The 27,821-nt window shown below is 37.7% G+C and overlaps 1 protein-coding gene across 1 annotated transcript in view; it reads left to right on the top strand.

Annotated features, from left to right (window-relative positions):
* Positions 1-27,821, top strand: part of LOC122794492 (ribonuclease Oy-like) — a 348,959-nt gene that overhangs the window by 207,545 nt on the left and 113,593 nt on the right. The window contains exon 7 of the mRNA XM_044062940.1: positions 10,556-10,669. Coding sequence (XP_043918875.1) covers positions 10,556-10,669 — 114 coding nt within the window. The remainder of the gene's footprint in view (positions 1-10,555; positions 10,670-27,821) is intronic.

Here is a 27,821-nt window from a genome sequence, read left to right as displayed (position 1 = left end):
ACATACCTGAAACCTGCAACTTGGAATTTCAGTCATAGATATAAGAAGAAATCAGAGGATTGCATGTTTATTTATCAGACAGGCTATTAGTGTTGTTGTGATATATCCAAGACTAACGACGTTTCTTTCTCGTGGGGAGTTTCTTCATATCCCAGCTACTTGGCATGACTGGAGTGCACCTGTAACAATCTGTTCTTAATAAAGATGAATTACAATTTTATCCAGCAGTTGCAGATCTAAAAGGTTGTTATTACCTGCCACTGAAAATGCTTTGTTGTAAGATAAAGGTAGACATGCTGTCTTCATCTGACCCACCATCATATTCTTCATATTTCATAATTCGGCACCCACCACGATTCTTACCGTTTCTCTGTAGGAATCTAAATGGTGGAGGGAAAATCTCCATTCTGTGAATAACAGCTGGCTTAGCCTCGCCTCCTTATTCCATACCATGTGACTGTCTGAAACAGCTACTCGTCACTAAGTACAGTAAGAAAGGGTACTACTGTGGCAGGAGACATGGTTCCTGAGCTTATGTCCTCTATAGCCTCGGCTAGGCATTACTTTTCCTGCATTTTTCACTTCCATAATCAGTTTTACATTCTTGTTCACTTACATTTTTGACCACAAAATTATGAGGGTGTAACAATAGTACATCTTTTAATATATGCATATACTGTCTTTCTTCAAATAGTGACTGAATTATTACGCTGCTGTAATTATTGTCACCATCATCATTATTTTCTAAGGTCACTATGTCACTGTACTATTATTAGATACTTATCAATCTTCTTTGTATATTCCCCTGGATTGACTTTGAAGTCAGTCAAAAATTATAAGAACTCTACCCCAGTAAACAAATTCAGTAATGAAAGAAAGAAAGAATACTTCTAAAAATGAAACTCATGCAATGAGGTTTTTAAACACAAATTAAAATGAATCTATTATTTTGAATTTTGGAATAAAACTCTTCAACAGCAAAGAACTTTAAGGTGCAAAAAAGTATTTAGCCGAACTATTCTTTTCTGTTATAGCACATGCTGTCATGCCTTGCAAGAGCTGTTTTTCTCTGTTTTCATTTTGTCTGTCAGATGCACAGAAAAAAAGAAAAATAAATAAAAAACTGTACCAATCTAATTCTTGTCTGAAAATAATCACCAGCTTTCTACAATTTTCAAATATGTTTTCCCACAGCAACCTTCATTCCTGTTTATCCATTTGTTCCATCTTCAATTCCGTCCACGCAAAGACACCATGGACAGGAAGTAAGAGTCGGGGATTGGAGCCATTATTCTGCAGATATTAGGAGATTTGTTTGTTGTCTGTCACACTGTACTAGTTTGGGAATACATTTCTCCATACCCACAGTACTTAGATGAAATGCTGTACACTCCATGGCAGGGCCGCACTTTCCAAAGTCTGCGCTGGAGAAGAAGCACTTCTGTGCCCTACTTCAGATGAGGCTGTTACAAAAATAACTCTTCTTCACATGTTAGTACTAGGCTAACTGCTCTTGTAGGCTATTTTGCCAATTACCCCATGTGACAATCAAAGTCTCAACCTTGTGTCTGTAAGGTAAACACCTTAACCATTATGCCAATCTCCCACCTCATAAGATGGTGCACTTATACCTTGTGCCACAGAGACAGCTCTCATATTGTTGTTTACTACCTTTCCCATAATAAATAAGCAGATATCAGAAATTCACTTCCATTCCACCCTGAAAGGTCCATCCACCTCCCAGGTCAGTAGTTAAACCTAGGTCTTCTGAGTCCTAGTCAGAACCAAAGCTTCTACTTCATAGATCCAAACTGTTTTTTTTCCTACTATTACCACTATAAGATTGTCTCATGTATATAACATTCTTTCAAAAAAAAATTATACACATACACACAAACATATATGTCCTCAAAGAGATCCTAGTAAAGGGTATGATAAGGGATGATAAAAACATGGATTTTGTTGATTTACATTTTTAGCACTTCACCAGAAGCGTATCTATGATCTTGGCATGCATGTCATCATAGTTTTATCTATATCCTTAGCACATCATCGCAGGGGTTTAGCCAGGTATACTCTTTGTACAATAAAGAGTACAATCTTTTTTCTGAACATATTAGAAACACTGGAGCGTTACCAAGCCATATTATGTCTATAACCATCAAGATTAATGCCCCTTAAAGCATGCATATAGCTTGCTTACAGAGTGAATTGCAAACAATACCTCTAGTTTTTGACTGAGCAGTTAAAAATGTTACATACATTAAGTTTGGAGGGGAAACTGCTTGAGTGATATTACCTTTTTATAAATGCTAGGTAGACTTGGGGTAGCAATAAGCAGTACAAAATGAAATTCACTGGCTACACCCCTGCATCATCGAGGATATGAAAATTCCCATAAACCTGTATTATTTATACTACTCTGTAAAAACTTTAAAAATGAAAAAGAGAAGTGTAAAGTTCTCACATTGGACATGTAACCAGAGGTGTAACTGACATGACAAGAAGGAAGCATCTGGTACAGGTGCAAACCATTAGAGGACACAACAGTGATTGATAGGATATGACTGGGGCATCAGCATCCATCTAAGACGCCACAGATGATATTACAGCTTCATAAATACATCTGTTTAATAGACAAAGCAAAGGGCTTATGCTTACATTGTGTTTAGTAACCGTAGCAAGGTTGTGAGGAACAGGTATATCTCACAGAGGGCTGTGGAACAAACTTCCTCTCCACATAAAGCAAAATTCAACTTTGTTTATATTCAAGCATAACTTAGATCTAGCTCTATGGATAGAAATCATTTAATTTACCCCTGGACTGCCCCCTGCACTACTAATCAAGAGAGGTAATGTCTAAATGCTTTATCCCATGTATGGATCTCCTCAAATTATCTATGTTATGATCCCAGTTATTCTCACTAGAGGTAATATATAATTATCGACCATGGGATGGGTAAGGCCAATATATATAACCAATTCAGATAAGTTATTTTGAGCACAAAGAGTGAAATTGGCTAGGTTTAAAATGGCTTACAAGGGCAACTAACATAGTACTAACGTATAAACCATTGCTGAAGAATTACACTATATTATGAAGAAATTCTGATTTGCTCAGATTGTTACCTCCACTACCCATCATTTTGGTCATACCTTGGACTTCATGTTTTGGATACAATAGGCACATTGACTGTCTTCAGACCTGGCTACTGTGTAGTTCTCCCTTAGGATGCTTTGTTCCTTCAGCTGGTATACTGCAAGCATTGTATCCTTACCATTTAAAGAACTTTACAGTCACTCTTTAGGCTCCAAATTAGACAAAGTAATTACAGAACACACACACTGCTTCGCAGCCTTTTAAAATCACTATATTTAACTTACATCAAAATTTACTAGAGCATCAGCTAACCTATCCCCATCGAATGTTAGATTTTGGATAGCCAAGGTACTATTTTATTTCAGTGTCAGTTAAATAGGGTGGTTTTAAAAGGCTAAGCAACAGTGTATGCATTCTATAATTACAGCCATGCTATCATGGACACACTCTGTCCTGCTCTATATTGGTCCCACACAGATATCAATGCAGAGAGGGATGAAGTTATGTCTAAAACTGATCTCTAACTACATCTTTGGATTTTGTCACCCCTTTTCATGCGCATCCAATCCATCTTGGCTCTCATGATCCTTGGCTTGACCACAAGCTTTGTTTCCTTTCTAGAAATAGTTGTAGGATGAAGCACTATTGCGACCATTCCCAGCCCCTGGAAGACAAGCTTAGACTGTGCAAGCACTATGCTTTGTAGTTCTTTAGTAATCTACTCGTGGCTACAGAGCACATGGAGTTCCTCGATCTGACAGCAGTTTTGGGCACAGTGCATGATAGGACTTTTTTGATAACTTAATTAGTTACTCAGCATTGTAGGAACTCTCCAGAAGTGGTTTGCCAGCTACCTTTCTAGCCATTTGCAAATGGTTTCTCTTGCGTTTTATTTATTTGTTTATTTTGTTTAAGGGAACAATCTCACTGTGCTACAGTTCTTTGTCATTACAGGCTTCAGGAGAAAAGCTCCACAACATACAGACATGACATAGATATGCAGATTTACAACAAAGTTTATATAGATCATAAATTATTTAAGAGGGTTACGGTAACTTAATAAAAATTACATAAACAGTAGCTTACACATCCTAGGAAGGAAAGGCTCTATAAGATACATAGAATGGAGCTGTGATGCAGGTAAGCAATTTTCAAAACAATTTTCACATATTCCAAATTGAAAACATATAGCTAAACAATAGAATGAAGTCATAACAGTTTTTTATAATACCTGTATTGGGATAAATATCCCTGAATGGAACACTAGAAGTTTATTATAAGATCTGTGGGGAGTAGAGGGATTAATGGGAGATGAGTAGAAGGAAAGCAGGTTATTATTGAAATAGATATAAGTAGTAAGTAGGAAGAAGGTTATGTAAAGATATTAGTGAATGCTTTTAGAAAATAAAAGATGAGCTGAAGGGAAACAGGATACTCTTAGTTTGATTAAAATGTCACTTATATATGTATCAGCTGAATTATAATTCTTTCAGATATTAATGAAAATGTTCCTTAAGTAATTTATTGATTAACACATGTGTAAAACTGTTTACTTGTAAGATATTTGTACATTACTCATGAATAGTTTAAGGTTTGGTTTTCTTTGTATTTCTTTTGGTATGGAGTGCCACATTTTTTCTATATATGCATGACAGACAGATTACCTAGTTTGATAGTTTGAGTTTATGATAAGGTTTATATTTTGCTTTTATGAACTGAGAGGCTTAGATGGGTTATATTTTTAAACTACGTTGTTCACACTAAGACAATTGTTTGGCTTGCAAATTTATGTGGACTATCCTTAATTGTAATGATGCAATATAATTGTTGCGTTCCAGCCAGCCTAATGTCTGTAAACCTATGCAATGAGATGTGTTGTTCGGAAGATCTGTGGCAAAGTTAGCAATTTTATTGTACTGTTTTTCCAGTATGATTATCCATATTTTTGAAATATTTATAAGTATGCATGGTGAGTATGGAAGGGGTGGGAGAAGAAGTGTGAGAGCAGTTTTGAGTAAGAATTTGTCTGTAAAGGTTATGTTTTGTATCTATATAGCATTCCTAGCTTTTGGTATACACAGTCACAAACCAAATAACTCCTGAAGGCAAATCCTGCAGGCAGAGACAACACCAAATGTAATAGAATGAACTTTAATTTAGCGCTTTCGTCAGGTATAAGACTTCTTCAGAATAAATCAGTCCAGTACATCACAGCTTAAATAGTACTCCTAGCCAATCATCTAAAAAAGATATAACATCATATCCTCCTTCCTCATTTAAAATAATCATTCCTAATCTTCTTCTTTCAGCTTTTCTCAGTTAGGGGTTGCCACAGCAGGTCACCTGTCTGCTCATGATTGGCAGTGGAATTTTACGGTGTCGAGTTGCCAGCCCAGCACCCAACCTTCCACAGAAGGCACACACACGCACTCATGCCTAGGGCCAATTTAGAGTGTCCAATCCACCTACAGCATGTCTTTGGGATGAAACCGGAGCACCTGGAGGAAACCCACACGACCACAGGGAGGACATGCAGACTCTGCACAGAAGGCACCCCAGCTGAGAATTGAACCAGAGAATCTCTTGCTGTGAGGCAGCAACGCTAACTGCTGCACCACCATGGCCACCCTAAAATAATCATTCCTAATAAACCAAATAAATACAAACACAATTATTTGGTAAAAAATGATAAAATTACATATGTTCATAGAATATGTATGTATGTAAATATATATATATGAACAAAAAATATTAACAGTTAAAAATATTATTAGGGAAGTATTTCTACACTATTCATAACATGAACATAGATTTCAGTCTCAGCATAGGACACATAGAAATTCTATCATTTAACCCTGGGTCTTGATAAGCATTTAATTTAATTATCCACATCATACCAATAAGCCAACTGAACTCTAGAGTATAACAAGTGAACAAACATATCCTGATTGCCAGTCACACACTACTCCTACATATACTGCTCCAAGTCACAGTGTACTTGGAATCCTGAGGTGTTACGGGACGTTTTTCAGTCTGCCCCTAAAAACATATACAGCTGATAGACCACCAGCAACTGTAGCAGCATGTACAGTCAGATAGAAAAGGATCTATGACACTCACATCTGCCACTCTTCCTACTCAGCCCAACAAACATTTATACACTACACTGTTACACAATCTTGACAATCTGTTAACAATGGCCAAACATACATAACTCTCTACTGTACAGATTTCCACAGAATGTCCAGGGTGTGGGACCATATTTATGGCCACTGCCTCATAAGATTTCTGGGATTCTGCTAAATCAGTGGGATATTATCAGGAGTGAAGTCACTAAATAATGATATACCATACCTCTGAAACTCTTACTGCAAGACATCTGGACAAAGCCTGACATACTTGGTGGGCACAGGACCAAAAATAGGGCCATATCTTAAATAATGGTATTATAAACTGAAAATGTTGCTGGTGTTACAGGGTTTGTTGTAACATAACTTTTCTGAAGGATATGAAGTCTGAAACACAAATGGATGTCATCATTTAGTGACTTCAATCCTCACATTATCCTACTGATTTGTCAAATGCATAAAATGTCTGTGGAACAGCCCAACCATAAGAGGCAAACCTCTGGACATTCTGTGGAAATCTGGACAGTTGAGAGGTATGTCATATACATATCACTGTCAGATATCAAATCATGCAGAAAATGCATGTCCAGACAGACCCTGTTATCTAACAATCTTCTAACTATATAACAGCAGTACTTACAATTTGTCCTTAATTCTGGAACTTTGTCTCCCATTTTGTTGGGCTTTCTCCACATTTCTTGTTCTAAGGGTATTTCCACCTAAGTTCTGTAAAGCTGTAGCTTTCACACCTCTATAACGTTTTCCTCACAGGCAAGGAAAAGAGGCAAGGGCCACATGAAGGACTTAATTATAGCACTGTGTTACTATGGCATTGGCTAATGGAAAGACAACACAGCTGTTCTGGATGCAGTTAGCAAGTGGGAGACACCAACTGATGCACAGGCCATCACCTGCTCATGAGCATTACCGACAAAAGCCAAGCTGTTGCCTATGCAAAACAGGTCTGAGCCTTTTCATGGAAAGGGTGCAAATATAGACAGAGATAACTCACAACTGCTCTGAGAAAGCACTACAACTGGTATGTCAAACAAGTAAGCATGTAATGGAATGCAGAAGGGGGGATGCGATAATGGGAAATAGGAAGTTAAACAATATGTCTCATCAAGACTTTCTGGACTGAAATCCTGCTGTTCAGCACCTATAGCCTTCCCATCTGGCTCTATCTGCAGTAACATAGATCACAGCTCTGGCCCCTGAGTCACCACAGGAAAGGTCAGCTCACATATGACTACTACTGGAGTATCTGCTGTACAATACTGACTGTGACACTGCCAGGCCAGCTACCTAGGATGTTGTAAATATTCATATGTCACTTGTGAATACTATTATGATACATATGCTTGTCTTACAAATCTAAGAGACTTATATAGGGTATGTGCATATTAAACAACTGACACAGAAGTGTGAGGTGAACTGCATGTTATATACTGAGCTCATACCCTTCAACTGTCCAGAGTTTTGCACACTGACCACATGTTTGCCCCATATTTGTAGTCATTTTCTCATAGAGCTGTATTATGTCTGGCAAATCACTGGCAAATCAGAACAATAGCATACATTTGAATGTCAGATGTCATATCCTCCAGAGTATTCCTGTGAATGCAAAACCTACTGTGCTATCAACTGTCTTAAGTATCTTACAGCAATATTTATAGTGTCACTATTTGTGGGCCATTGCCCCATTTATGTGTGCCTTTGTCCAGATGTCCTGCTTTAACAGGTTGAGAGGTATGACTGAGCTGCAAGAGTGTAAACACAGTGTGCCATACTAACATAGAACAGAAATGTATATCAAGTATTACCTGTGCACATGTATGTATTAATAGGTGTAGCTAGAAGCCTTAAACATACAAACACAAATTGCAAAACATCAGGTAAATAAGCTGTATATGTTTTACAAGCGTGTAATCTTAGTTTCAGTGCATCAAACAGACATAAATGTCTACAGCTACAGGTTATTGCATTGCCTTGAAACAGAAATGATTACTAGATTGATTATAATTACCAGGTTGAAATTGGAAAAGTGTTCAACTGTGTCATGACTTTGTGTCCAAGACTATAACAAACATCTATATGAGCACCTACATAGCTGTATGGACTCAGCAATACCTGACTTGTAAAACTCACCTCCCTCAAGGTAGAGTAATCCTCTTTGGTGGACATCAGCAATACACAAACCACCTAATAGGTTGAAATATTGGCTGTACAGAGCCAAGAAGGTGCAGGCACCAAACTGGAAGCAATTACACCGTTGTCTGAACAAGCATATAAGGTTTATTTATTTATCTATTTATCATTTTGTTGACCGGGAAAGTCTGACTAGGTTCCACAGAGCCTGTTTTCAGTGGAGGCCCAGGGAGAAATGCTCCAGATGCATGTCTTTGGAATGTGGGAGGAAACTGAAGTACCCAGAGGAAACCCACGTGAATACAGGGAGAACATGCAAACTCCACACAGAAGGCACCCCAGCCGAGAATCGAACTGGAGAACCTCTTGCTGTGAGGTGACAATGTTAACCACTGCACCACTGCGCTGCTCAAGGTTACAGGTGAATCACTGTAAGGCTAACTATGAGTACAAATTGGACACATCCACCAAGGCCAATCACTAGGCCTTCTTCACATATGTCTGCAATCTCAGAGGCAACAACCACATCCACCCTGTACTAGTGGTCAAAAACACCACATACACACACACATTAGCTATAGCCAACCCGCTGGAGGATATAATGTAATATCTTTTTTAGATGATTGGCTAGGAGTACTATTTAAGCTGTGATGTACTGTATTGATTTATTCTGAAGAAGTCTTATACCTGACGAAAGCGCTAATTTAAAGTTCATTCAATTACATTTGGTGTTGTCTCTGCCTGCAGTATTTGCCTTTGGGAGCTATTCCTAGCTTTTGGTGTGTTGTAGATATGGCATAATCCATATGTTGACCAAACCTTAGTTGTTGATCTATAATTGCACCCAGCAATTTTATGTAAGGCAGCTGATCATTGGTGGTATTGTTTACGAAAGATATGATGAAATTAATACAATTTTACTGTAGTTTCAGGTGTGAAGTACACAAATTTAATTTTTTTGTTATTTAGGAGCAGTATCTAGTGTTTTAACCATTTCTGAAGCATATTAAATTTGAGTTGTGCATTCACCTGTAGTTTTGTCAGATATGTAGCCAAACATATCAGAGTAGAGTCATTGGCATATTGTATGAGTGCAGTATTGGGAACTGTTTTATACATATTGTTGATAAATACATAAACATGTAAACAACCTAATACTGATCCCTGTGGTACATCTACTTAGATGTCCTGATAAAAGACTTGTGTACCTTGCCATTTTACACTTTAGGATTTATTACTAAGATTGCTTTTGAACCAGTTCAAGGTGTCATAGTGTCGATCTATGTTGGTTAGTCAATCTAGAAGTCTGTGAGAGACAGTATTTAACTGTTTGATAGTTCTAAGAAGAAGGAAAGTACATAACAGCCTTCATTTTTTGTGTTTGCTAATGACTGTGAGTAATACAGCTTCTGTACTATAACATGAAAAGTCATGCTATAACTGAGACAGCTTGCTTTTGATTAACTGGTTGAGAAGATGTCTCCGTGCTGTTAACTCCTCTTCTCCCTCCCTTTAGTGCTGCAGTGTGCAGCAACGTTCAAATGTTGGACCTATTCCATTCATCATTTTTCTACTACCTCTGGGTAACGTCATTGGGAAGAAGGTTGCCAAATCCTTGCTATGCTAATGATATGCATGTTTATATCACTGTTCTCCTTCACAGTGGCAACCTCAATGTGCTAGAAAGCCCCCAACTTACATGCATCAATTCAAACTGCTGTACCCCTGAGAAAAGGGAAAATTCTGATAAGCAGCAGCCTTGGACTTAATGTATGCACATTTGCATTTTCAGTCAATCAGTCTTGTTATTCTGGGAGTCACACTAATGATTTTCTGAATATCAAATGGTTACAGCTTCATTCACTCCAGATTATCTGATTTCTGTACAAACAGGCAAACTGGCAAGTACCAAATCTTTATTTTAGTCTGAGGTCCACTGAGTCCCACCCTCTAATAGTAGTTCATTTTTAGCTATAGAATTCCAATATTTTACTACTTTCAAGCCAATTGTACTGCATATAGCCTTGGGAAGTGTGATGGTTTGCAGTATATTCAGATTCTGGTTCTCTTTTACTATATACCTGTAAGTACAAAGTTCAGTATGCAGCATGCAAGTATTTAAACATCACCACAGTCTACACTTATCTAACTACAAGGCTAACTTCTGTTTCATTCGTAGGGAGACGGAATGGACTAGACATGGCACATGTGCTGCATGCAATGAAACTATGAACTCCCCAGCCAAATACTTTGGAATGGGCCTCAAGCTATGGAATAGCTACAATATCGATAGGTACTTTCCGATTTCAGTTTGTATATAGTAATATATTTAAATGGTTAAGTTTATTTTTTATTTATTGTAGTTTTTTTTTTACTAAACAGATCTTATTTACAATGGAAACCTGGGGGGAAAACTCCAATCATAAAAGAATAACTAACAAAATGTTCTTAAGTATAAAAACTATGTTCATTCATTCATTCATTCATTCATTCATTCATTCAGTAGCAGACATGTTTATCCTTCACATTCTGCACACTATTTATTATTACTTGATTATCATTATATTTAACATCACCACTTTCTCCATTGTTTCATAACAACTGCAAAATGCATCACATAACTTCTCTGCAGGATATATATACACTTCAATCTAACAGAATTTAAAGTGATGATCCTGAACTTCAAAAATGAGTACTGAGACCAGTATAAATATAACGTTGCTAATTTAGAAATTATTTAATGCATTTACATGAGTGCTCATACAAAAAGAGACAGCTCCCTTTTGAACTGTCCGCACTCAAAATGCTGAGTGCTGACACACTGAAAAAAAAAGATTGAAAATCCAGGAGAAGACCGAATCTTGAACATTGCTCTTCAACTTTAATCTTCCTTTTTGGAGAGGGTCAAGCTCTCCTGCACTCCCCAATGTATGGGCAAGCCCCCCCCACACCTCAAACTTTTATATATATATATATATATATCATGGCTCGACAGAGGAACTACTGGAATTTCTTGTTTATTTAGAACACACAAGTGAGTTTTTGAAATTTACACTTCATCATTAGACCACTCAAATGGATTTGTTGGATATCACCTTAGAATTGAATGAACTGGAAGGCATTAACACTATTGTATATTGTAATAATATTCTAAAGACTGTAAGAAAAATAACCTCTTATCCAGAGACAGTATGCATCCTCACCATGTTTATCAAAATAGTATGAAAGGCCAAATATTACGGCATTCAAGATTACATACAAGAAATCAAGATTATCAAAGAGCTATACATACATTACAACAACAGTTTATACAAAGAGGCTACAAAGACACAGACTTTCAAAAACAATTGAATGGTGTGAACAATCAGAGAGAGACCACAGACAAATCTTATTATTCTCTTGAGAAAAATAATAGTGAATTTCCGTTATCTGTTGATACACCTTCAGATAATTTTACCAGGATTACCCTTACATATTCAAGTGACATTCGATGTATTTGTGATATCATAAAACATAACTGGAATATTCTTTAGTGTGATACTGATGTACATAAAATAGTGGGTAAGAAACCTGCATTTTCCTTTAAGAACAACAAAAACCTTAAGCGGTTATTATGTAATGGGTCATACCAAAGTGACCCATACAAAGTGATAAGACTAGGTACTTATCCATGTGAGAATTACACCATCTGTAAATACATTCAGAGAAAACAAGTCTTCATACATCCACTGACTTGCAAAGAGTATAAACTGAAAGCTTATGCTGATTGTAAAACATGTAATCTCATATATGTTGCCTGTTGTCAATCCTGTTAGAGCTTTTATGTAGTGAAAACAAACAAGTTATTTAAGAAAAGGATTTCTAAGCACATTAATGACATCCATCTCAAGGATTTAAAGAGTCTGTCATACAAGTATATCTCACAGAATCCGCAACACACTCTCCTTTTTCAAGCTTTATATGTTGTTTTGGAGAATCATAGAGGTGGAGATATTGTGTTAGAAACAGCATTTGTGGAAATGCAGTGGATAGGTGATCTCCATGCGGATATGCCACCTGGACTGAACACTTGTTTGCCTCTTAAGCCCACCTTGAGCAGGCAGAGGCTAAAATAACTTGTACTGCTTTTTTACTTATATATTTTTTACTATTTCTTATTTTCTAGCATTTAATACAGGTATGGGTTTATTTATTCAAATATAAGACTTGTTTGTTTTATATGACACATTCAACATGCTACAAGCCGATTTAGGGCTATTTGATTATCTGATTGTCCGGTTTTGATAATACCTTCTACTTTTTTTTATGAACGAGAGGGTTTAACCCATTGAGAATGTGTGGCAATTGTACTGATCTGATTGGTTCTTATACTGAGTATTTGATTGTCCTGCTTTGGTCATATGCTCTATTTTTTGTGAATGAGAGGGGTTAACCCATTGAGGATGTGTGGTAGCTGTATTGATTAGATTGGTTATTTTTTTTTAACTACTGACATTTTTATCTTGTAATTGATCTTATGAAGGACATTGATATCATCCAAAACACTTATCCTTTATTATTTTGATTAAAATACATTTTGCAATTGCTTTGAAGTTTATGCTTTTACAGTTTGCTGGCAGCCTTGGTTCTTGCGTTAATTTGTTATATATATATATATATATATATATATATATATATATATATATATATATAAACTCTGAGACATCCATGCCTTGGAGAAAAGGGAATATTCCAGGAAATGGCCATTGTAGACTTGGTATATGTAAGCCCACATTTTGGCCAATAAATTTCCATGATTCAGAATTTGCTGTAGTGGGTGCTGACATTTCAAATGGTTACCAAAAGGGACAAGACATAAATAAGTATAAACAGCACTCTATTCCTAAAATAATAATGCAATGACAAATGAATGAGTAGAAATGCACATACAGTTATCTGGGAGTGGTCATTTTAAATGGGAGTCAGCTCTTCATAAGATCATTTAATTACATTTGCTCCCCTTCCCAGAAGTGGGTTGACCCTGTAGTATTTATATAAGTAGAAGGGAATAGGGAATAAATTCCAACACATGTGAGGGTAGGGGGCACAGCCTAATCCTTCACAAAAGTCAGGATGTACCACTTTACAGATGGCAAATGCAGTGAAACAAACTTTCAGTGACTGGCTTCTGGTTAAAAAGACAAATCCAGAAATTATTCAGTAAAGCAAACAACTGATGGGTCTAAAAGTGATGCTACAAATATTTATAGTATGTTTAAATACTAAAGTAACCAGTAAGAAATATATGTCTGTATGTGCAGATATCTGTCTGAATGTGTGTGTGTGTGGGGGAAGGGGGGGGGTTGTTTACTCACTCATACATGTGCAAAAGTAGTTCAGAAGTTTATTACATTTTAAATCAGTGTGCATCTTCAGACTGTACAAAACATCACAAAGAAAACATAAAAACTCCAAAAATAAAGTGAAGCTCAAAGTGGAACAACAATAATTGGTGGTGGGAGTTCCCTAGTACAGTATTTACCCATGTGCACTTTTTTAGCCCAGGATGGTGGCCATCATGGTATAGCTACAGCACTTATGGGTTAATATTGCACATTATACAACGACCCCCCCATTAATATTCAAAAATGTGCATGCTGATTGGTCAGCGTGCACGTTGTAAATCCGAGTTATAGTAATGGAAAAAGGTCCGGTTGCCCAGACTTTTTCCATTACTATAACTCTTACAGCAACACTGTCTCGCTATGTTAAACGAGTTTAACATAGCGAGACAGCTTTAAGCAACGGAGATTCTCCGTTGCTTTTTTTAAAGCTGTCTCACTATGTTAAACCCATTTAACATAGTGAAACAGTTTGTAAAAAGCAACAGAGATCTTGCTTTCTCCGTTGCTTTTTTCAAAACTGTCTCGCTATGTTAAATGGGTTTAACATAGCGAAACAGTTTGTAAAAAGCAACGGAGATCTTGCTTTCTCCGTTGCTTTTTTCAAAACTGTCTCGCTATGTTAAATGGGTTTAACATAGCAAGACAGATTTAAAATAAGCAACTGAGATTTCCTTTTTTACGTTGTTTGCTGTTAAACCCATTTAACACAGTTTGTGAAAAGCAACGAAGATCTTGCTTTCTCCATTGCTTTTGCCCACATCTCTGATGTACTGCATAGGCGTACACATGCGCAGTACATCAGAACTGCCACAGAATACCAGACAGCTGTGGAAGGGCAGCAAGGAGGCATTATACAATGCCATTATTTAAGAAAAGTAATTTTTTTTTTTCTTAAATAATGTCATTGTATAATAGCAATAACCCACTTCTGGGTGTGGGTAATGCTTGATTTAACCACGGTTGGCTTTGTTTGGCCACTCGGGCTTTGCCCTCATGACCAAACCACACCAACCGTGGGTAAATCCAGCATTACCCACACCCAGGCGTGGGTTATTGCTATATTCTAAACCATTGTCGGTTGTTGCTTAAAAATGCATAATGTACTTTTTGGAAAGAATAGTTAGAGACAGGAAGTAGGTATGAGAAAAGGAAGTGGACAGCATATCCACCTCCTGAAAAAAGTTAAGTATGACAAAAGGAGGTAGACACCATGTGTCTAAAGTATGAAGGGAAGACGATGCAGGGAAGAGCATAACATAAGAATTGCAAGGAATCTGAGAATGACAAGAAGAGGGATCTCAGATGAAGGAAATGAGTGAAAAAGAAGGGGGTATGACTAAAAATAAGAGGAAAAAAGACTTCAGAATTACAAGGAATGTGATAATAGTAAGCAGAGGGAATAGTGAGAGATAGGAGAAAGAGAGTGAATAAAGGAGAGGGACCTTGTTAATATATTAGAAAACTTATGCGTCGGGGGGATTGGTACAAGGGATGATAGAGTGGAAAAGTATAGAGAAGTTTCTAAATACTGCTCAAGGACAAGTAAGTCCACAGTTACAATGTCTGTTACTGTCTAGGTTAAGACCCAAATGACCATTTTAGAAGCAAGTTTAAATATGTTGACAGAAAGCTTATTCCATGGTATTTCTATATAATTATCCCTTTGTCTACTGAGTGGTGGTTTGACTTGTGCTAAGCAGGCACCAGGGGAGAAAAATTATCTAGAAGGGGGTATAACAGGGCCATATGTTGGACAGTGTAAGTCATTTCTTTGAGTAGTGCAAAATAGCTTATGAGACATTTTTCGTTGGGTGAGCTTCAAAAGCACTGGAAATTGTAGCCAGGGAAGTTTATCTGTTTCTTGGTAAAGATAAGCAGGGAAAGATATACATGTAGCAAAGCACGTGATCTTGGTATAGGCTACTTCAAGTTCACGTGTGTCATAGCTATAGAGCCAATTAATACATATGAAACATTCTGAAGGCTGGGCAGCAAGAAAGCCCACATTGTAACTATACCTGCATAATATGGCATAAAAGCTTTGTCTCTTTTCTCAACTTTTTGATTAGATTTTGTAATGACTGGCATCATATGGAAGTCTGATTTGAATTTACTGTGTGTAAAGCGGTTGCAGTTAGGATGAAAGTGTAGTACCCAATTACTGTTAGTTTGTCTTGTATAAATTTGCTTTAATTTTGGTTTAAATCACAACAATAATTTTGTGCAATTTCTCTGGGACACTAAGGATAAAGAGAAAGTGTAGTATCCCATCCCGTGGTTTGTCTCCTTTGTTGGAAATAATGTGGACAGAGCTAGAGATAGAGCAGATTAGAAGCTCGATCAAGGTTCTTCAAAATCTGAGTTTTTGGTGAGCGGCCATATTTTCTTTGAGGTGTCTGTAGCAGGACAGTTGAGTAGCAGATGTAATTGTGAGAAATAGAGGACATAAGTGACCATTACAAGATGTAAGTCCATAGGACTTACCTGGATAGAAGAATATTAGTTTTATTGAGTTAAATCTTGTTCAGTTTGATTATACACAAACGGGAAAGCAAAGAAAAATATTGTAGGAAAGACAGCTGTCAGTATTCAGGATATTCAAACTACAGAATAGAACAATGAGGTATCATTACTTATCTGTCTGTCTGACTGTCTCTCTACCTATCTATCTATCTATCTATCTATCTATCTATCTTTCTATCTATCTATCTGTCTATCTATCTATCTATCCTTTGTTGACTGGGTTAGTCCCACGAGGCTAGTGGCCATTATCAGGGTAGAGCTGAGGTGGTATTTCAACTACTGTGGCAAATTTGGCCAGGGCATTGAGGATAAGTGCCATGGAATCTTATACATCTGCCTGAGCTACCACTAACTCAAGTAGATGCAAACTTGGTTTAACATCTTATTTTAAGGATGCCACACTCAAGAGTGCAGATTTGGCAGAGGTGAACCCCAAAATAATTTTGATTCAAGAAATGAAGATAATCGTGCATATGCATATGCAAATTATGAAAATGTGTCACAGTCAGGCCACAAAAATGGGGAAAGATTAATAGGCAAACAGCTAATGGTTATTAATGATTCATTGTAAATGAAGATAAAAGACATCCTACCAAGTAAAAACAGGTTTAAAGTGTCATTTTAGTGCTTAAGGGGCAGTAGGATGTCTGATATAAGAGCACATATTTTTTAAATAAAAAAGGAAAACAAAGATATACTGAAATCTGGATACCAATAGGACTTTAGTTTGGAGTAGTAAGTCATGCTGTGCTTCCATGCCCAAGTCCATTAGAAAGTGATTTAGCAGTCCATGTTTAGCATAAGCTTGACATGGATGCCAATATTCACCTCTTGAGCTTTTCAATCAAGGTGAATTACTTGACATCCCTGTCTCAAATGCATAATAACATGGTCACAAATGGACTCCTGATCATAACCTTTTATATTGTATAGCTTGTTCCCATCTTTGATTTAACAGTGTGCAGTGGTTCTCAGGAAAAGACTGGAGGTTGAAATCATAAAGGTTACCACAAAGTGTACACTAAGTGTATACATTATGTACACTTTCTGAATTCATGAATAGCCCTACCACAGTGCTTGTGTTGTCTCTCCACTCAGGAAGGTTACACTAAGTGTACACTTCGTGGAACCTTTTTCTGAACTCAGCCTTAGTTGTAGCTGTACACAAACGGATTATCTGACATTACATGTACATCACAAGAATACTACATGAGCTTGAGTCTGAAGCGCTTGAAAACCACTGTATTGAAACCAGGCACTCAAATGTCTTGCAGCTTGTGTAAGCTACTGCTCCTTCTTAAACTCAAATAGGAGTTTGGGCAAGGAGCCATGGGGGAGGAAGCAGGAGGGGGATTTTAGGGTTTAGGATTGAGAAGGCAATTTTGGGTTTAGGAAGCACGAAGGGACTTTTAGGGAGCAGGAAGGGAGTGTGAGGGTTAAAGAAGGATCAGGGAATTTATGTTTAAGGAGGGGGTTGCAGTTTTTGGTTTAGGGAGTGATTAGGAACTAGATAGGGGTTAGAGAGGGAATGGAGTTTTAGGGTAAGAGGGCAAGGACACAGGTTGGGAACTGGGTGGGAGTTTTAGGGTTGAGCTTTTCATGGGGCAATACAGTTTTATAGGGTTGGTAGGGCTACATAGAAATGGGAGACCTGGTTACTGGGAGTTTGAGTAATTGTTTTTTCAAGTGAGTGTGTTGCAAACTACTGGCATGTAAGCACCTATAGTAGAACCATACGTCGCTTACCTAAACAGCAGCAACATATAGCAAGGATGAACTGGGTGCCTATAATGCCTTCCTCCTCAAGCTCAATCTAAAAGAAATCCTGTCAGTGAAATGCTATGAAAGAATGGAATCAATAAGCAGTACGTTTTCACATAAAAGGGGACACCTTTTAGCCATCCTTTATGGGAACTACACAACGAAGACTGATTTCAGGCAGTTCTGTGCAGAGCTGCAGAGTTGCCTTGTCATCCACTTGGTTGGCCTTTTGGTAACATCACATACCTGGCAGCTCTGGGAGGTCCTGGCTGAAACAGTTATTCTAACACTATCATAAAAGCAGAGAAATATGGCATTCTGTAAAAAAAATAAAGTAAATGTATAAAAGTTGCACAGCAGAAACAAAACTACAGAACCAGTTAGACACAGCATATTAGACTGTACTACAAACACATGCCATTGTTCAGTGACCTCTACTACATAAAGTGAGAAACCCACAAATCTTTCCCTATAGGGCATGCTCATTTTAAAACAGCTTGCTGAAAAGTTGAGTTTGGAATAATGGTTAAGGTCTTTGCCGCATAAACATGAGGTACAGGTTTGATTCTGATTTAGGGTTATTGACTAGGTGTAAATGGCCCTTCAGGTCAGTTAACCTAATATTCACCTATGAATCTTATCAGTCCCAATGCTTCTTTGAGATCACCACTGCTGTTTTTTAAATGCTGGTGCAGTAGGTTTGATTTAATGTGATATTCACATAACAGTGTATATATGCACAGCAGGTGATTTCTGTGTTTTATAGTTTTATTGTTTTTTTATTTCTGTGTGTCACTGATTGTGTCACCTATATGCACTGTATTCATCTGTTTCTTATTATTAGGGAAGATTAAAAGTGAAAAGGGACTTTCACTGTCAAGCTGACCTATTTCTCAAATGAAAAAAAGAATGTATTAACCAAAAGAACAAAGACAGAAAATGCATACTTAAAGATAAAGTTGAAGATTATCAACCAAATAAGATACTGTAAAACTGCTTAGCTATTTCTGCTTGTGTGAATTTGCTGGGAGGTGCGCCATCTGCTTTCTGTTTATAAGAAGGCACCCTTCACATTTTGACAGCCATTCTCTGGAGTGAAAAACTCTTGTATTTGTAATAGCCATGAAAGCTATGACACTGCCTGGGATTTTTTTCTGCATCTGAAAAACAAAACATTACTCACAAAATCAGCTGTTGCTCTCAAACAGCAGAGTCTTGTTGATTTAGAATACTAGCTAAACAACATTAAACATTAACTGGCTGGATTCAGTGAATATAGCCTCTACAAACTTGTGCCTGAACAAGGCCAGCTCATATGAAAAGGAAGTGAAAATAATTAATGCTATGTGCTACATTTAATACTAACAAACACGTGCAATTCTGAAACAGGATCAAAATTATAATATGTTCTTATAGTTACATATGAGTTATTACAGACTACAAAGTAATCTACTATACTAAATCAGAGTTTGTGTGTGTGTGTGTGTGTGTGTGTGTGTGTGTGTGTGTGTGTGTGTGTGTGTGTGTGTGTGCGAGTATACATGTACTCATATGTTTACTTATTGACAATGCATTTATTTGTTTGCATGTTTGCTTATGTTTTGTGTTAATGGAAGATTGCAGTGGACAAAAGATCCCAGTTTCATACATAATTGAAAACAAAAACAAATTTAACTTAGAGTACCTCAGGATTCTATAAGTCAGCACCAACTGAACAACACACAATAAAAATAAAAATAAATGTATCACAGAAACAACTTTATGACAGTATTACACCACAGGGGTTCAAAGATTAAATAGTATGAGTAACAGGAAATAGCAGAACATTAAAATGTTAACAATCAAAAAGTCAATAAAGAGAAAGTGTACTTAATATAAACATTGTACTGACCTCCCTTACCTTTGAATTATTATGTAATAACTACTGCACACTATTGAGACATATGCAACCCATGAGGATCTCTTGTATGACCCGAGAAGTAATGTAGTACATGGAGAGCTATGACTGTCACACAACTCTGCTGTACTTTTAAACGGGATTGCACTTTTGTATTTGGCAGTTTAAAAGTTGATTTAAACATTCTTAAAACACTTTTTGAGTGGAGAAACCATGCTCAGTTTGCTTTCTGGGTTGGCTAAAATGTTACAAAGAGCTTTTTACTATGTTTTTATTGGGAAAAGTGTCTTTATACTACTTTAAGAACTTTACCAGCTTCTGCTGCTTAGTATCCCCAGTAATGAGGCACCATTTCGGGCTGACCATGGAACAAATTAATGGTCCCACAATCGGTCCTTCTTCCAGCCACAAAAAGAAAAAGTTAACTAAACAGCCTTTGCTAGCACAACAGGCTAGCAATTTGCTGCAGCTGCAGATGGGGTAACTGCTGTGGCCAAAGCTGGTTCCTTAGGCCACTCATCTTTTTTTCCCTGATCTCTCCAGTGTTTCCCATACAGCCACTATGGACCAAGAATTAGCCACATCCTCTGTGGTTGTTGGGGACCCCTTAGTGAACAAGGGAGAACTACTTTTCTTGGTGTTGGGAGAAGGGGCGGGGAAGATGCCTCTACTTACCCAGAATGTTGTACCCATTCCAGAGGAAGTTGTTGATGCCATTATACATCTTGTTTGCCCTAATTTTCCTGTCAAAAAGAAAAAGAAACCTACATGTATATCTTCTCCTGCTCCAGTTTCACCAGACACATGGGTGCCCGCAGGCAGGTACAAGAGGGTGCATTTGCACCCCCCCTGGATTTTCTTAATTTATCTGCGAATGATGTGTTGAAATCGAAAAATGTACTGGCAAAACCAGACATTTTTCTATTTCAATTTACTTTTTTCCTGTTAAATCGTTTGGAGGAGATGCTATTGGAGGTTTCAGTCATATGATGCATATGATGAGCCTCAATTCCTCCTCAAACTGCATCTCCCTTCCCTTCCCGACCGTTGACAGAGTTATCCAGATTGACAGACTGTGTGGCAGCAACTAGAGTGAACGAGAACGAGTTTTGTGACCAGGCTCTTTTGCCTGTTTATCTCAGATTATCGGATTTGTGTCGTGTGTGCAGCACTTAAGGTACGTCGTTGACATCATGTCATTGACAGTCAAGAAAGAAGCTCCTGGTATTGAAAGCGGCACACTTGAGACGAGTGTGTCAGTAGGCAGTGCTAGTGTAAAATAAAAATATTTACAGATTTTATTACACTGTTTTATTATGTTTGTGTTACAGTATTTTATTTGTTCTAGCGCCCGGCTGCGGCCATACTCAGAACCGTAGCGTGAAAGTGCTGACAAGAATAGAATTCTTAGGCAAATACCAAAGGTACCAAAACATAAACACATTTGACATAAAGTATACAAAACAATTAAAGTGCCTGAATGCATGGAAAAACAATCCCTGGTATTAATTATCTACTCTATTTTACATTTACTTTAACTTCATTTTACTGGTTTCAGCAGCTACAAAGATTTTCCTGACAAAAGCGAACAAGGCAAAGAAATGCCCAATCTGCTCCAACCAAATGTTCACTCTGTGCCTTAGCAATTAATTAAAATGGAACTCATTAACAGAACCACCAGGGCCTCTTCACTCAATGGTCGAAGTCTTTTGGGAATAACTTTCTCAAAACTTTTACCGTCTGGTATCTCCATCGGTTATGTTTTATTTTAGACTAAATAACTAATCCGAGGTGATGAAGAACACACAAAAAGCACTTAAGAAAAGTAAGCCAGCCTGGTGGGACATCACTAAATGATTTGTCTGAAGCTACCAAGACAAAAGATGGAATTAATGCTTTCTATTAACAGGTTGTATAAATCTGCAATTTACCAACTGGCACACTTCCGCTAATGGAATCCTCCAGTTTTCACTATCTGTGACTGTTTATCTCCCTTAATCACCATTCTGGTCATTTTTCACTCACAGCACATGTGTAAAAGGAACACACATTCATGAGATGTGTGTGCTCCCATAGCACTGCGCGGTAATAATGATAGTGCAGTTTGTATGAGGGAGGGAAGTGGCTGCTTTCAACTGTACACAAATTTCATAAGAACAAATCTAAGTGATTCGCATGCACCCACCTGATGCTGTTTGGGTTATAGGCTGAGAAAAAGAAAGACCACGCACATCCTCCCCATGAATTGATAATTTGATTTTAACATGTGTAAGAATTCTGCATCAGTGCTTTTAATTCGGACAGGGCTGGAGAATGAAGTTGATCCGCGTGCTGCAAAGCTTTCTTGCTTTTTTGTCTTTCCATCTATGTCTTTATTTATTCATTTCTTTTGGACAGATAACTGGATCTGGCCTGATCACTGGCATATATGTTGGTGACATGATTACAGCAATTAAAATATCAGGGTACAGTCCTGCGATGGACTTGTACAGTCTCTAAAATTATTTTCTCTGACTGGCCCCCCTGAATACCAGGATGATTTGCAGTTTCCCAAACCTCATTTAGAGATTTCCATCTTCAATTATTTTCACCAGACCACAACTTTTATAAGAGACAGGCTGAAAATGTGATGCAAAAATGTGGGCATTCTGTGAAAAGCTGGACATTTAAGAGGTATCTAGATTTTTGTCTAGTATTTTTGGTATCCCACACCCACTGACTAGAGTGTGTTGCGTACAGAGAGATACAAAGTCATAAAATATCAGGATTTGCAGCAGAAATGAGAGCAGTGTGGAAGAAAGATACCCAGACAGTTCCAACAGTAGTAGAAGCAACGAGACTTATAAAAAAGAATCTATAGTCATATTTAGATATGCTACCAATACATGTAACACCATATGAATTGCAGAAGGAGTCATGTCTAGGTACATTGAGAGTGCTGCGAAGACCACTTCTGGCTGACATCAGAGATTGAAACAATACTAACTTCATGAACTTTAATTGTACTTTGACTTAGGAATGGGGTCCATTCCTGTCATATTAGAAGCCCAAAAGATTTGTTCTATCCACTTTCTAAAGAGGTAGGGGGATTTACATGTGTGTTGTACCTCTCAACTGTACAGATTTTCAGAGAATGTCCAGATATGATAAAGATGCTGGGTGAGCTAGGGGAGAAATGGCTCCTGAGGGTACTAATTGCAGTGTGGAGAGAAAGGAGTATTCCAGATGACTGGAGAATAAGCATACTCGTGCCAGTGTACAAGAACAAAGGGGACATCCACAACTGTGGACAGTACAGAGGCATCAAACTCCTACCACATTGCATGAAAGTTCTGGAGAGGGTGATTGATAAACGGATACGCAGAATAGTAGAATGTAAGATGGGAGATGAACAGTTCGGATTCAGATCAGGATGCAGCACAATTGACCCGATGTTTGCATTGAGACAGATACTTGAGAAGAAACTAGAGCAGAGGAGAGAGTCAAACTGGGCTTTCCGAGACTTGGAGAAAGCATATGACAAGGTCCCAAGAAAACTGATCTGGGCAGCACTGTGGTGGTTTGAAGTCCCACAAACATTGGTAGAATTAGTACAGGCTATGTACAAGGACCCAGTGACTCAACTACGAACAGTGTTTGGCCTCACTGAGGGGTTCCCAGTGAGAGTGGGTGTACACCAGGGTTCAGCTCTGAGCCCACTGCTGTTCATACTGGTAATGGACTACATCAGCAAACAGGTTGGAGGGGTCAGAGCAACAAAGCTGCTGTATGCAGACGATGTGGCAGTACAGGCAGACTCTGATCTAGAACTTCAGCAAAGGATAATCTCAATCTACAGGTTTCCAGCATTTGATCAGAGCAAAATTGTGTGGTAGACAAGTTGAGCAGGCCAAGGGCAGACCCTCACAAATGGAAAGTAGATCAGGGGGTCTTCCCAGATTTGATCCATCTGTGGGGAGTTCCTCAAATAGACCTTTTTGCCTCCTCTCTGAACAATCAGCTAGCAAAATTGAACTCCAGAACTTCATGCAAGAAGGTCTGCAAGACAGATGCATTTTCTTTTTCTTGGACAGGAATGTCCACGTTTGCTTTTCTACCTTTTCCACTGTTGTCTAGGGTATTTCTGAAGACTCAGAAAAAAATCCCCCAAGATCACTGTGGTGACTCTGCTATGGCACAGACAACAGTGGTTTTCCTTTCTTTTGGAATTGGCCAGAAACAATTGCATCAAGCTTCCTCACAGGCTGCATCTATTCACACAAGAACAGGGGTGGCTGATACATTCTGACCCCACACAACTTCAGCTGACTGCCTGAATGATGGTCTTAATACCTTTAAGTCATCTGTTTACAGAGGACATACAACAGGTACCAATGGAGGCAAGAAAGCCATGTGGGATATGCCCTGAATCTTTTGAAGCTGGCCAGCTGTAATATCCTATGCAAAACATAACCCGTATAGCTGAGGTTACTGCTGCAGTGATATACGAACATCTACTGTACGGTACATTTACTTACACAGCTGTACTTTCTTTTTCCATTCAATATACTCATATGACACTGCATGAATATGATACTCTTCAACATGTGAATACTCATATGACCTAGAACATGGATATGAAGCTGTTTAACACACAAAAGTTACATACTCATATTTACTCTCTACTGCTTTGCTAAAAAGATATGCACCTTTAGTTCACTGACTTTTTTCATTCTTCTTATATTGTATTTATTATGTAAGCCACATACATACTATATAAACTTCTTATGTATTGTATGAATACTACTCAATCTGTGTGACCTGTGTGGAATAAAACTTCTCCCGCTATATATATTTTTACAGTTGGTTTTACATTATTATATGTATTTTATTTTTTCTGATTGTAATGCTCATATGTTGAACACTTTTGTTTATAATTGTTATCCTCGCTGTGGCCCAAGTTATGACACAAAATGTTCCATGGATATGTTGACTTATAGATTTCACAAATCTAATCAAACAAGCAATAATTAAACAAATAAATACATACATGCATACATACACACATACATAAATATGAGCATCTCAAGACTGTACCATATTTTATAACAAACTAGCAAGCTGGACTGGCAAAAGAGACAGAAATGTGGGGAGAAAGGGAGTATAAACGATCAGTGCAGGAAGAGAAGGAAAAGTATTGTCAAGGAAATCAGAAACTGAGGAGTACACAAAGAAAAAAGGAATGTGTAGAATAGCTGCATTTAGAATCAGAGCAGTGTAAACATTGACTCTAGATGATTGTCACTGTTGAAGTGACACCCTGACCCAATGTTCCGAAATGGGAAAAGGGGTCATGGATGGATGGATAAAATATATTCAGCTCACTGTTAATATCTATCAGATTTTACGTCTTCAGTTTGTCATGCTACCTGCATAATAAGACTAAGTATCGTAATTGCACTCTTATTGTATACTATGTCACTACCTGCTTCTACTGTAAGAACTGTCTTCTAGAAGCATTGTTACACAAGATTATTGGTCTTGTCTCCCACTTGACCAATTTATTCTGTTCGTCTTTTTACCGTTATGAATGTCTGTTTCTATTTTTTTCTTTATTGTATTATACAATTTTCGTTCTACTAACAAAATAGTTTACTAACAATGGAGCTTTTCTCCCCAGGCCTCCGCTGAAAAAGGGTTTATTGCCCAGTCGGACTTTTCTGGTAAACAAATGTAAAATAAAATAAATAAGAGAGCTAAGAAAGGAAAGTTAAAAGAAACAAGCTGAACAGTCCAATTAGGAGCATAACAGCTGCAGGCAGACAAGAACCCAAAAGCAAAAACTCAGGATTAAAGAGCAAATCGAACACAGTGATGTACAGAAAGGACACAGCAAAGAATAATGAAATCAAAAATAGTCTGAGTATAACTAAAAAGCAAAAAATAATGCTGAAGTGTCTTTAGACTAGAATCTGCATGTCCTCTCTGTGTCTGCACAGGTTTTAGCAAGCTCCTCGATTTTTCTCCAACATACCAAAGACATACTGATTGGTGAAATGGCATGCCTCTAAAACTAAAGTATGTGGTGTGTGTGCATGTGTGTGTCTATGTGTCTGTGTGTTTGTGTCTGTCTGTCTGTGCTTGTCTACTGGAACAAGCTGTCATCCTGTTTCAGAGCCTTTCTGTGCTGTAAGCCCAGTGAGTACAGCAATAGGCTCTGTCTTCTCCAGAACCCTAAATAGCATCATTCTGGCATCGGACGTTTAGCAAATTAATTAAATAGTGAGCTTTGGTGAGATGTAGTGTTACTCTGCAAAATAAAAAAGTAGATTGTCCTCCAAATAAGAGAACTTAAACAGTACTACCCAAACTGCCAGCATTGAGGGAAAGTGTGTAGAAGTAGATTCTAGCCTGCTGAATTATGATATGCCAGATATACACTAATATAGAACAGCAAGGACTCTGTTTATTTTATAAACCCATATACATCCTTTCTGTCAATAAGCATAATAGTGCAATGGCCACTAAGTTACCTGGCAGCTGAAACAATCATACAGAAGCTGTGGCAATACAAAAGACATGCAGAGCTATAAGGTTCGACAGTTAGATGGTGGCTCAAAGAAAGTATCGTATTAAAAAAATATGCTATGAAACAGCTCGCTGCTCAGTGTATTTGGCTGCCAACCTAAACAGACTTGTCTATTGGATGCTCATATGGAAGAGTAAGGGTAAAATTCCCAAAAACCCCATAAATCCCTGTTAATGACATGGAGGAGGTTATTTTAAATCAGGAGTATACATACTACCATTCTCACTGGAAGCTGGGGGAGAAAAGAGATTGGTCTGTTTAGAAAAATTTCTATTAAGAAAAAAAATTGAAGTGTGACTGAGAGGGCTGAGATCTCTTTAACTATAGCCAAAATATGATTTAAAGGCTGGTCTTAAAAAAAAAAAAATGTCTGCTGGCTTTGAACTTAACATCCCTGAATGTCGTTACAAAAATAGCTGGTTTACTTTGTACTAACATACCTGAGAGGAAGTACAATATTGGTGTGGCATAACATTGTACCAGGAGATGGCAGCAGTAGAGCATAATTCAAAAACGTAGAGCCAAGCAAACCATGGCAAGCAGTACTATGTCAGTATATCAGGCACGAGGGACATATGAGTTAGAAATAATCAGTTGTAAGCCACAGTACATTGCAGGCCTTATAGCACATGCTGACATTACTGCACACATCCATGAACAAGGTACTTACATGCTGAAATGCACATGGGATGCTATTCTATATGAAAGAGTGGCAAGCAAAGACACATGAAACCTGTCCTCAGTAAGGACAGGGCCTGAGGGCTTCCGTCAGTCTCTATGCAGGGCATTCCATATTTGAGCAGATGTGTAGTGATAAAAACTATGAAAAAAGAAAAAAGGCACTTGTTCAGAGATTTTAAAACAAAAAATATTTTTAACTTTCGTCTGAGTGTTGCATAAAACAATTATTTTCTATCTTGAGCACCCCAATATGAAACAAAACAATATAAACAACTCAAGTAATATAGTGCTGAATTGTTATTTTGGCAAAAAAGTAAATTCCAGTTCTTTGCATGGATTGTGGGTGAGGTTTACCCTGCAAAATCTCATGTTTCTATGAAAAATATCTCACTTTGGGAATAAAAGTGGCGACACTAAGTCTGGATTGTTACTGATTGTACACATTGTGCAATATACAGTACCAGTCAGACACAGCACATACTCAACAAGACTGGCTTCTGTGCACAGAGAAGTTTTCGTGACATCTGCCAGACAATCAGAGAGAAAGGGAAGAAAATAAAGCAGAGTAAAACAGCACAGCAGAAGAGATGGTTCCTGCTGCTGAATTGAATATGGAAGCCAGTTATGTGAG

The sequence above is a fragment of the Protopterus annectens genome, chromosome 1.part0 (genome assembly GCF_019279795.1).
Source record: "Protopterus annectens isolate FY-2018-M chromosome 1.part0, PAN1.0, whole genome shotgun sequence".
NCBI lineage: Eukaryota > Metazoa > Chordata > Ceratodontiformes > Protopteridae > Protopterus > Protopterus annectens.
Note: the sequence above shows the minus strand (reverse complement) of the source record. Positions and strands in the feature narration are given on the sequence as shown.